The sequence below is a fragment of the Salvelinus namaycush genome, chromosome 5, assembly GCF_016432855.1.
Source record: "Salvelinus namaycush isolate Seneca chromosome 5, SaNama_1.0, whole genome shotgun sequence".
Lineage (NCBI taxonomy): Eukaryota > Metazoa > Chordata > Actinopteri > Salmoniformes > Salmonidae > Salvelinus > Salvelinus namaycush.
In genome coordinates, this window is record NC_052311.1 from 18006475 (window position 1) to 18017881 (window position 11407).

The 11407-nt window shown below is 41.3% G+C and overlaps 1 protein-coding gene across 1 annotated transcript in view; it reads right to left on the reverse strand.

Annotated features, from left to right (window-relative positions):
- Nucleotides 1-11168, reverse strand: part of LOC120048019 (GPI ethanolamine phosphate transferase 2-like) — a 115171-nt gene extending 104003 nt beyond the window's left edge. The window contains exons 1-2 of the mRNA XM_038993689.1: nucleotides 10683-11168; nucleotides 10237-10442 (exon numbers count right to left, since the gene is read on the reverse strand). Coding sequence (XP_038849617.1) covers nucleotides 10237-10442; nucleotides 10683-10836 — 360 coding nt within the window. The 5' untranslated portion in view covers nucleotides 10837-11168. The remainder of the gene's footprint in view (nucleotides 1-10236; nucleotides 10443-10682) is intronic.
- Between the last annotated feature and the right edge of the window lie 239 nt (nucleotides 11169-11407).

The following is an 11407-nucleotide window of genomic DNA, read 5'->3' on the forward strand; positions in this document are numbered from 1 at the left end:
CATCACGAACATGATCAAAAGCTAGACTAAAAATGGGGGTAAACTGTCAATCCAAGGAAAAAGGAACTCCTAAAGCTGACATTTACAGTGTGCTGAAAGTACAAATAGCCTACCTCAGATAAAGCCATTTACTTTACCTTGGAATACTAGCCAGAATATTTGTTCATGGAAGCAATTGTTAAAACTACAGTGCTAGCATTTATCTAAAGCTGAATGATCTACCATTCAGAACCCCAAAGTGGTCCAAATGGATATCTTTAGATCACTACTCTGCCACAGCGTCAAACCCTGATTGGCGCCAACTTATTCATTTTCAAGCTAGGCCTACATTTCCAAAGTCAAACTTTAGATCAATGCTTGACTTTTGATCTTAAGCAGGCTCTCTACACAAACCCTAGAGCAGCAGTTCCCAACTATTTCTATTCCGGGGACCACCATATCACCGTCAAAAGTTCTTGAGGACCACCATTTGTGAATGTAACAAATTAAAGGACTATTATTGTTATTTTAAAACCTTAGCATTATGAAAAGGTATGTAAAATTGCTTAGAATACTATTAATACTCCCGACTGTTATTATCTTTGGAAGACAAAAATCTAAAATAAATAAAACAATGTGGACCACCTGTAAGTTGAAAACCACTGCTCTAGAGACAACACCAGTCTATCCATCCTTTATGGTTCAGCTCACACGAACAACACAACCCTCCATCTGTGAGAGAGAGAACTCAGTTGAAGCCTGCACCAGCTTGTTCTTAGACGTGGTGGGAAAACACTCCGATGCAGGAGAAAAGCTTGTATCAAGCAGGGTTTCTACCGATTTCATCATTGGGAGGCTGGAGAAACACAGGATATTTGTTGAAGCGACTCCTTCTCCTGCATAGGATGTGACTGGCAGGCAAAATAAATATGTTTGTTGAGCATTGGAGTCGATGGAGAGAAGAGCTAGTGTTGGGGCCTAGTGGAGGAACAGAGGAAACCAAGGGAAGCCTTGTCTGAGCTCTGGAAGAAGCAAGGACCAGACACAGAAGCTTATTAGTCTGTGTCGGAAACAAAGTAATCATCACTAGTATGTTCAGGGAACACACTGAAATGCAAACTGCATTATTGAGACTTAGCACTAAGGAGGGCCTCAAAAATGCAACGAGCATTGCATAAGAGTTATAATGGGGGAAGCAGGTAGCCTAGTGGTTAGAGCGTTGGACTAGTAACCGAAAGGTTGCTGGATCAAATCCCCGAGCTGACAAGGTAAAGATCTGTCGTCCTGCCCATGAACAAGGCAGTTAACCCAATGTTCTCTGGGAGGCCGTCATTGTAAATAAGAATGTGTTCTTAACTGACTTGCCGAGTTAAATAAAAGGTTAAATAAAAAAATACAAACATTAAAATAAGCTAGGTTCATTACAAACGAGGACAGAGATATGAGCATGTCCTAAAATGGACACCACTGGTGGCTTTATATCAGCAGGCTTATTATACTTTTCTCCAGAGTCTTAGTAATGCAGATTATCTGATTGCTTTGTTCTTTTCCCAGGGCATTTTCTTTTAGTCCTACATATTGTCCAGAAACCAATATTCTAAACTCAGCAAAAAAAGAAACGTCCCTTTTTCAGGACCCTGTCTTTCAAAGATAATTCGTAAAAATCTAAATGACTTCACAGATCATCATCGTAAATGGTTTAAACTGTTTCCCATGCTTGTTCCCATGCTTGTTCAATGAACCATAAACAATTAATGAACATGCACCTGCGGAAAGGTCGTTAAGACACTAACAGCTTACAGACGGTAGGCAATTAAGGTCACAGTTATGAAAACTTAGGACAATAAAGATGCCTTTCTACTGACTCTGAAAAACACCAAAAGAAAGATGCCCAGGGTCCCTGCTCATCTGCGTGAACGTGCCTTAGGCGTGCTGCAAGGAGGCATGAGGACTGCAGATGTGGCCAGGGCAATAAATTGCAATATACGTACTGTGAGACACCTAAGACAGCGCTACAGGGAGACAGGACGGACAGCTGATCATCCTCGCAGTGGCAGACCACGTGTAACAACCCCTGCACAGGATCGGTACATCCGAACATCACACCTGCAGGACAGGTAGAGGATGGCAACAACAACTGCCCGAGTTACACCAGGAACGCACAATCCCTCCATCAGTGCTCAGACTGTCCGTGATAGGCTGAGAGAGGCTGGAGACTGAGGGCTTGTAGGCCTGTTGTAAGGAGGTCCTCCCCAGACATCACCAGCAACAACGTCGCCTACGGGCACAAACCCACCGTCACTGGACCAGACAGGACTGGCAAAAAGTGCACTTCACTAACGAGTCGCGGTTTTGTCTCACGAGGGGTGATGGTCGGATTTTCGTTTATTGTTGAAGGAATGAGCGTTACACCGAGGCCTGTACTCTGGAGCGGGATCGATTTGGAGGTGGAGGGTCCGTCGTGGTCTGGGGCGGTGTGTCACAGCATCATCGGACTGAGCTTGTCATTGCAGGCAATCTCAACACTGTGCGTTACAAGAAAGACACCCTCCACCCTCATGTGGTACCCTTCCTGCAGGCTCATCCTAACATGACCCTCCAGCATGACAATGCCACCAGCCATACTGCTCGTTCTGTGAGTGATTTCCTGCAAGACAGGAATGTCAGTGTTCTGCCATGGCCAGCGAAGAGCCCGGATCGCAATCCCATTGAGCACGTCTGTGACCTGTTGGATCGGAGGGTGAGGGCTATAGCCATTCCCCCTAGAAATGTCCGGGAACTTGCAGGTGCCTTGGTGGAAGAGTGGGGTAACATCTCACAGCAATAACTGGCAAATCTGGTGCAGTCCATGAGGAGGAGATGCACTGCAGTATTTAATGCAGCTGGTGGCCACACCAGAAACTGACTGTTACTTTTGACCCCCCTTTGTTCAGGGACACATGATTCCATTTCTGTTAGTCACATGTCTGTGGAACTTGTTTAGTTTATGTCTCAGTTGTTGAATCTTGTTATGTTCATACAAATATTAACACGTTAAGTTTGCTGAAAATAAACGCAGTTGACAGTGAGAGGACGTTTCTTTTTTTGCTGAGTTTATATCCTCCTCCCTGAGCAACTGTCATCTTCATTATTTACTGAAGAGGATGACTAACCACACACACACATCACTATGGGTGAACATAACATTCAAGGGAAAGGTACATTGAGATGAAAATGTATAATGGATCTAAAGCAGAACTGAAAGAAACTCCCCATTCTTCCTATTATAATGGAATAAAAAAGGCTAATGTCTGATTTATTGATTGATTTGTCAAAACATTTTTCTCATAAACCCAATGATCCTGATTGGCATTTCACAGGTGGATGAATCCAAATGCTGCAAATCCTTGCAACCCTCATTGAAGTCCTGTACTATTTAGGGTCATCATGAGCAGACAGGTCTTCATGATTTCGGGCCGGTTTCCCAGACCCAGAGTAAGCCTATACAACTGGATATTTACACTGCTGCTACTCGCTGTTTGTTATCTATGCATAGTCACTTCACCCCAACCTATATGTACAAATGACCTCGACTAACCTGTACCCCCCCACATTGACTCGGTACCCCCTGTATATAGCCTCGTTATTGTTATTTTATTGTGTTACTTTCTATAATTTTGTTTATTTCTATAATTTAGTTGAACTCTTTCTTGAACTGCACTGTTGATTAAGGGCTTGTACGTAAGCGGTAAGGTCTAGCTAGATATGTTGATTCGGCACATGTGACAAATAAAGTTTGATTTAATATTAAACGTGCTTAAATGAAGATTCTCTATTTAAAGTGCCACTCCTGTCTAAATGTTGAGAGTGGATAGCCATTTACTATACATGGTGTGATAGCCTAATTCCCTTTACTGTAACACATAGGCCTATTCAGGCAAGACATTTAATTTGGAAGAAGTCTACCGAATTCCTTTACTCTTTCTTCCCTCTTCCCTCACCAAAACATATTTCTCCTAGCAGTATGTTCTTGTTACAGTGAAACTGACGGCTTGGAAATTATACACCGGCAACAAAAACATTTTCCTATGTGTCCATTCCAATGAACGGATATGGATGGGAAAGGCAGAGCTAGAGCTGAGAGGTAATTCTTCAGAAGCAGAAAATTCCTACTGGGAACGGGCAAGTCTTTGGAATGCTAATGAGTTCAATTTGTGCATGTGTAAAGCAAGTGTTCAATCTGAGAAAAATAAACTAAATATTTCCTTCACACATAAGTGTTTTCAACAGTGCAACCTGAGGGCATGTGTGAAAGCGTTCGTCCCTGATAAGTAGAGATTAACCTTAATTTCCCAATTTCTGGACCAAAGCAACGAGCAAACGGGTCATTGTCGATGGTGAGTGCTGTGGGAAACATTTATCATCAGGGAATCAAGTACCACTAGTCCTGTGATGAGCTTGTGTTCACTCACTGGTCTTCGCTTAATAACATAGGCTTCACCTCATTTCATTGTTATTAAGTCTGGATCACACACTACGAACTGCAGTATTTGAGACAGCATAGCCAGTAAAGTATGGTGACCCTGAGAAAGACATCCAAAAATAGACAGAGCCAAAAATACAGGCTTGGTCTTTACCTCGACAACCATATTTTTTTTCAAATGGCCCCAATTTCACCTTTGTCAAAGGAATAAACCATATACAATCTAACTCATAAGAGAACTCTCTTTCTGCAAAGGTCTTCTCAACTCTGATTGGGTGATTTCTGAACACACCGTTGCTTTACCTGCAAAGGCATTATTCTGTCCTGAAAATACTTTCTCTTATCACTTAAGTGGGTAGGAGACGTGAAAATAATCCAGGGAAACTAATTGGAATGGGCCTGTGTGAGTGTATGCCTATTATCAACAACAGGAAACTGGGCCACAAAAGCCTTTCCTGTGTGCCTCACAACACAAGAGCAGCTCTACCCAGAGTACAATTCTGGCAATATGTACAGTACCAGTCAAAAGTTTGGGCACACCTACTCATTCAAGGGTTTTTCTTCATTTTAACTATTTTCTACATTGTAGAATAATGTCGAAGACAAGAAAACAACAAAATAACACATGGAATCATGTAGTAACAAAAATAAATTTAACAAATCTAAATATATAGCTACCCTTTGCCTTGTTGCCAGCTTTGCACACTCTTGGAATTCTCTCTAACCAGCTTCACCTGCAATGCTTTTCCAACATTCTTGAAGGAGTTCCCACATATACTGAGCACTTGTTGGCTGCTTTTCCTTCACTCTGCTGCCCAACTCATCCCAAACCATCTCAATTGGGTTGAGGTCAGGTGATTGTGGAAGCCAGGTTATCTGATGCAGCACTCCATCACTCTCCTTGGTCAAATAGCCCTTACACAGTCTGGAGGTGTGTTGGGTCATTGTCCTGTTGAAAAACAAATGATAGTCCCGCTAAGCGCAAACCAGATGGGATGGCATATCGCTGCATAATGCTGTGGAAGCCATGCCGGTTAGGTGTGCCTTGAATTCTAAATAAATCACTGACAGTGTCACCAGCAAAGCACCCCCACACCATTACACCCCATGCTTTTATGCTGGGAACCACAAATGTGGAGATCATCCGTTCACCTACTCTGCGTCTCACAAAGACACAGCGGTTGGAACCAAAAATTGCAAATTTTCACTCGTCAGACCAAAGGACAGATTTCCACCGGTCTAATGTCCATTGCTCGTGTTTCTTGGCTCAAGCAAGTATATTCTTCTTATTGGTGTCCTTTAGAAGTGGTTTCTTTGCAGCAATTCGACCATGAAGGCCTGATTCACGCAGTCTCCTCTGAACAGTTGATGTTGAGATGTGACTGTTGAACTCTATGAAGCATTTATATGGGCTGCAATCTGAGGTGCAGTTAACTCTAATGAACTGCAGCAGAGGTAACTCTGGGTCTTCCTTTCCTGTGGCGATCCTCATGAGAGCCAGTTTCATCATAGCGCTTGATGGTTTTTGCGACTGCACTTGAATAAACTTTCAAAGTTCTTGAAATGTTCCTGATTGACTGACCTTCATGTCTTAAAGTAATGATGCACTATTGTTTCTCTTTGCTTATTTGAGCTGTTGTTGCCATAATATGGACTTGATCTTTTACCAAATAGGGCTATGTTCTGTATACCACCCCTACCTTGTTACAACACAACTGGCTCAAACGTATTAAGAAGGAAAGAAATTCCACAAATTAACTTTTAACAAGGCGCACCTGTTAATTGAAAAGCATTCCGGGTGACTACCTCATGAAGCTGGTTGAGAGAATGCCAAGAGTGTGCAAAGCTGTCTTCAAGGCAAATGATGGCTACTTTGAAGAATCTCAAATATAGTTTTGATTTGTTTAACACTTTTTTGGTTACTACATGATTCCATATGTGTTATTTCATAGTTTTGATGTCTTCACTATTATTCTACAATGTAGAAAATAGTAAAAATAAAGAAAAACCGTGGAATGAGTAGTTGACTGGAACTGTATATCCAATGAAATATTTATTTTCCTCAACGATTCTCTCAATTACATCCTTCCCCAAACAGCCTTTTCTGGGATCGTTCCTGTCAGACAGCCAGAGGCTGGCTGGTGTATTCCTAATGAATGGGCTGGTTCTCTGGGTGATTCTGATTTGAGTTAGTTGGCTGTGTCATACCAGTTGATTGGGTGCACTGCAGTGATTTGGGAAGACGCAGTATTCCATGACTGCAATCTTGCACTGCCATCTTCTGGTAGGAATGAGAACGTCTCAAAGTTCTGCTGATTCTTCCTTACTGCTTATTCAGTGTAGGCTATTTGTGGCAGCTGTTTGAATCAAAGTTTACATTGAAAATCTAGAAATGATCTATTAGGCCTAATTAGCCTACTTGGTGCTAGATCCATGTTGACATTTGAAAGTAGAGTAATGTAATCAAATGTCTTCAGAATAAGGTGGTAGAGTACAACTTTTCTGTGTCTCTTTGAACCACATAACCTATAGATTTAATGACCTAAGTGGTGACTAATACGAGAGATGTCAAAGGTTCAGGCTGCTACACAGTCACTATGGAAGCTCTAGTCTAGAGCGGTTGGTTAAATTGTGTTTAGGAACATTTCTAAACTCCATGGTTAAAGTACAGTAGTGAGAAATATATGTAATTGTCGTAAAAATCTGTGAGAGTGCTTCATTTACTATCATCTAAATCTTGAATTATTTTGACATTATTAATGATTTAAATGGTGGTTTGAGCCCTGAATTCTGATTGGCTGACAGCCGTGGTATATCAGACCCTATACCACAGGTATAACAAAACGTTTATTTTTACTACTCTAATTACATTGGTAACCAGTTTATAATAGCAATAAGGCACCTCTGGGTTTGTGGTATATGGCCAATATACCATCGCTAAGGGCTGTATCCAGGTAATCTGCGTTGCGTTGTGCATAAGAACAGCCCTTAGTCGTGGTATATTGGCCATATACCACACTCCCTCGGGCATTATTGCTTAATTATGCTAATTTCCCTATGGAAATCTTAGAGACGTAACGTTTTTACCGCACAACAATTAAAGGAAATACAGATCCTTTTTACCTCAGATTGGTGATATTAGTATTAAAATGTATAGTCATCACGATCTCACAATATCGATTGCTTATAACAGATCAGTATCTCTGGTTTAGTATCGGTGTTCGTGTTGGGACTTAACCCAGCTGTCATTTTCAGACTACGGTGGCTAGGGGAAAAAAATGAGGCGCTCCTCCCATAGACATCTCTGGCCTCACATGAATTCATGGATTTGAAGGTTAAGCTATCATTTAAATTAAAGCCAACCGCCATCGCTATTTAGAAACCGACGTGAGGTGTCTATTCATTAACACCTTATGGAACAGCGGGGACTATGAAGCAACACAAACAGACATACACACACGATAGCATACGCACTATACACACGTACACAGACTGTACTGTATATATAGGTGGTAGTGGTGGAGTAGGGGCCTGAGGGCACACAGTCTGAATGTAATGTAATGTTTTTTAAATTGTATAAACTGCCTTAATTTTGCTGGACCCCAGGAAGAGTCCATAATAAATACAAATACACAAACTGTTCACATCTACCTTGTTGGCAGACAGAACATTTTGCAGGTTTAAAGCTTATTTCCTGCAATTATAAAAAATTTGGCATGGGGTAAGGAGAAAATGTTGCCGTTTTAAAGCAAATTTTCTTGCAATTCTATACATTTTGTCACGTCTAATGTGTACTCATGTGATATTTGAGTGACTCAAACATTACAACAAAATCTATGGGCTAAAACAACATAGCTAAAAAACGTTAGCTGACAGGGGCTAGTTGAGCTGGACATTTAAAAATAGCTCTCTAAGGTATGCAACTTTCAAGAGTAAGATGAAAGACGGACTGAGTTCCCCAGCTTTGAGCCTCACACTGTTGTGGAAATTGACCCACTTTGCTGTTTACTTTTTTGCATCTACATCATATCGCTGAGTCTACCTTTAATCAATATAGCAAATCACTTGGGTTAGTTCTCTAAAAAGACATTAGTTCACACAGGCTCACATTTTGAATTAGAAAAAAAACATTTTAGGACTTTTGTGTTTGGTCTGCTGACGGAGTTCATAACGATTTACAACTCAATCAATGAATCAATAGAAACTGAGCCCAGTTGGGTGGGTGTACAAACATCATGCAAGGTTAAACCCTGAACATATGACAAACAATGAAAGGTATACCTTACCGTGTCACATTCACAACATATTCAACATATTCACCATAGAAAAGAAAACCCCTACACACTCCATATTACCTCTGCATATTTATTGCAATATCGTGAGTGTGGGAGTTATCTTTTCTACAATGAAGTTGTAAAGGGCTATATTCCCATACCACAATTTTTTTTTTTTTTTTTTAATTTCACCTTTATTTAACCAGGTAGGCCAGTTGAGAAAAAGTTCTCATTTACAACTGCAACCTGGCCAAGATAAAGCAAAGCAATGCGACAAAAACAACAGAGTTACACATAAACAAACATACAGTCAATAACACAAAAGAAAAGAAAAATAGAAACATCTGTGTACAATGTGTGCAAATGTAGAAGAGTAGGGAGGTAGGCAATAAATAGGCCACAGAGGCAAAAATAATTACAATTTAGCATTACTACTGGAGTGATAGATGTGCAGATGATGATGTGCAAGTAGAGATACTGGGGCGCAAAAGAGCAAGACGGTAAGTAATAATATGGGGATGAGGTAGTCGGGTATGCTATTTACAGATTGGCTGTGTACAGGTACAGTGATCGGTAAGCTGCTCTGACAGCTGATGCTTAAAATTAGAGAGGGAGATATAAGACTCCAGCTTCAGAGATTTTTGCAATTCGTTCCAGTCATTGGCAGCAGAGAACTGAAAGGAAAGGCAGCCAAAGGAAGTGTTGGCTTTGGGGATGACCAGTGCAATATACCTGCTGGAGCACGTGCTACAGGTGGGTGTTGCTATGGTGACCAGTGAGCTGAGATAAGGCAGGGCTTTATCTAGCAAAGACTTATAGATGACCTGGAGCCAGTGGGTTTGGCGATGGATATGTAGTGAGGGCCAGCCAACGAGAGCATACAGGTCGCAGTGGTGGGTAGTGTATGGGGCTTGGTGACAAAACGGATGGCACTGTGATAGACTACATCCAGTTTGCTGAGTAGAGTGTTGGGGGCTATTTTGTAAAGGACATCGCCGAAGTCAAGGATCGGTAGGATAGTCAGTTTTACGAGGGTATGTTGGGCGGCATGAGTGAAGGAGGCTTTGTTGCGAAATAGGAAGCCGATTCTAGATTTAATTTTGGATTGGAGATGCTTAATGTGAGTCTGGAAGGAGAGTTTAAAGTCTAACCAGACACCTAGGTATTTGTAGTTGTCCACATATTCTACGTCAGAACCGTCCAGAGTAGTGATGCTAGTCGGGGAGGAGGGTGCGGGCAGCAATTGGTTGTAGAGTATGCACTTAGTTTTACTAGCATTTAAAAGCAGTTGGAGGCCACAGAAGGAGTGTTGTACGGCGTTGAAGCTCGTTTGGAGGTTTGTTAGCAGTGTCCAAAGAAGGGCCAGTTGTATACAGAATGGTGTCGTCTGCGTAGAGGTGGATCAGAGAGTCACTAGCAGCAAGAGCGACATCATTGATATATAGAGAAAAGAGTCGGACCGAGAATTGAAATCCTGAACCCTAAATTAGAGTTAGTTATGGTGGTGTTTCACATTCTTACCTTGATTCTGGGCATTGTAACTGTAGGAGGTCTTGCCTTTGCCACAAAGCTGTGTGTGGAGCCCCTCTCCACCAAGTGCCTGATGTAAGGCATGTATTTTCTCCCATTTGGACCAAACACAAAGTCCTCCCTGAGAGCATCGATCAACACTATCACTACTCTCTTGAAAAGGGCGTCCGGGACTTTGGAAGAGTTGAGGGATCTCCCTGCAATGCCAAAGAAAACGCCAGTTACCAACACATTATAGCCATTGCAGACAACACCGAGGAACAAATGGGTAGGATAGCATTTATTCTGTGTGCAAAATAATGACTGTATTACATTGTCATTCAAGCAATTAGTTAGCTAGCTATCCAATGCACAACATCAACATAGCCAGCTGAGAGCACAGTATAACAATATCACACTAATTGGGAGTATAGCTAGATAATGTCAACACAACACACCGGTAAAGGGTTCAGGCGGAACATCTGACAACTTGCTCTTCGATGAAAAAGAAGATTTGATAGGGACTGGGAAAAATCCCCTAAGAAACAAGGCAATGCCTAATACCTCCAGTATGAGACAAAAACAGGCAAAAACAGACGACCGTATCCTCATTTTGCTGACTGGCTGGCTTGCTAGCTGACTGCTATGCTATGAAAAGATACACGTTTTCTTGACAACAGCGTTTGAATTAATCCTCTGACTCTTGCACTAGCTACACTGATAACGTTAGCTAGCTAGAGCTTGCTTGCTGTAATGAATGGCTCTCCCACCGACTAGTTCGCTAACTCGCCCCAATTTTGCAAAATAATGTTTTCTTTACAATAACAAACAAAACATTTTGTGGCATATTCATCACCACTGCAAAACATGTGTTTACACCAGTTGAAAAATTATTTCAGGAGCTGAAGCTATCAACTGGTGTTTTGAATCATGTCCGTGTTGGGTTAAACCAGCTACGGGTAGTCGAAGCAGTCAAAGAATGTACATGAAATGTGTATAAACTTCGAGAATAATCACAATACGTCCAATGATTTATATACACAACCAATGATTTATATACACATCATTGAGTGAAACATGTTTTGAAAAGATTCAAGCTATTGTCGATATTTGTGATTTTTTAAAATAAAGACAAGTTAAATGTATTACATGTTTGTGATACGCTGAATGGTCAAAAGAGAGA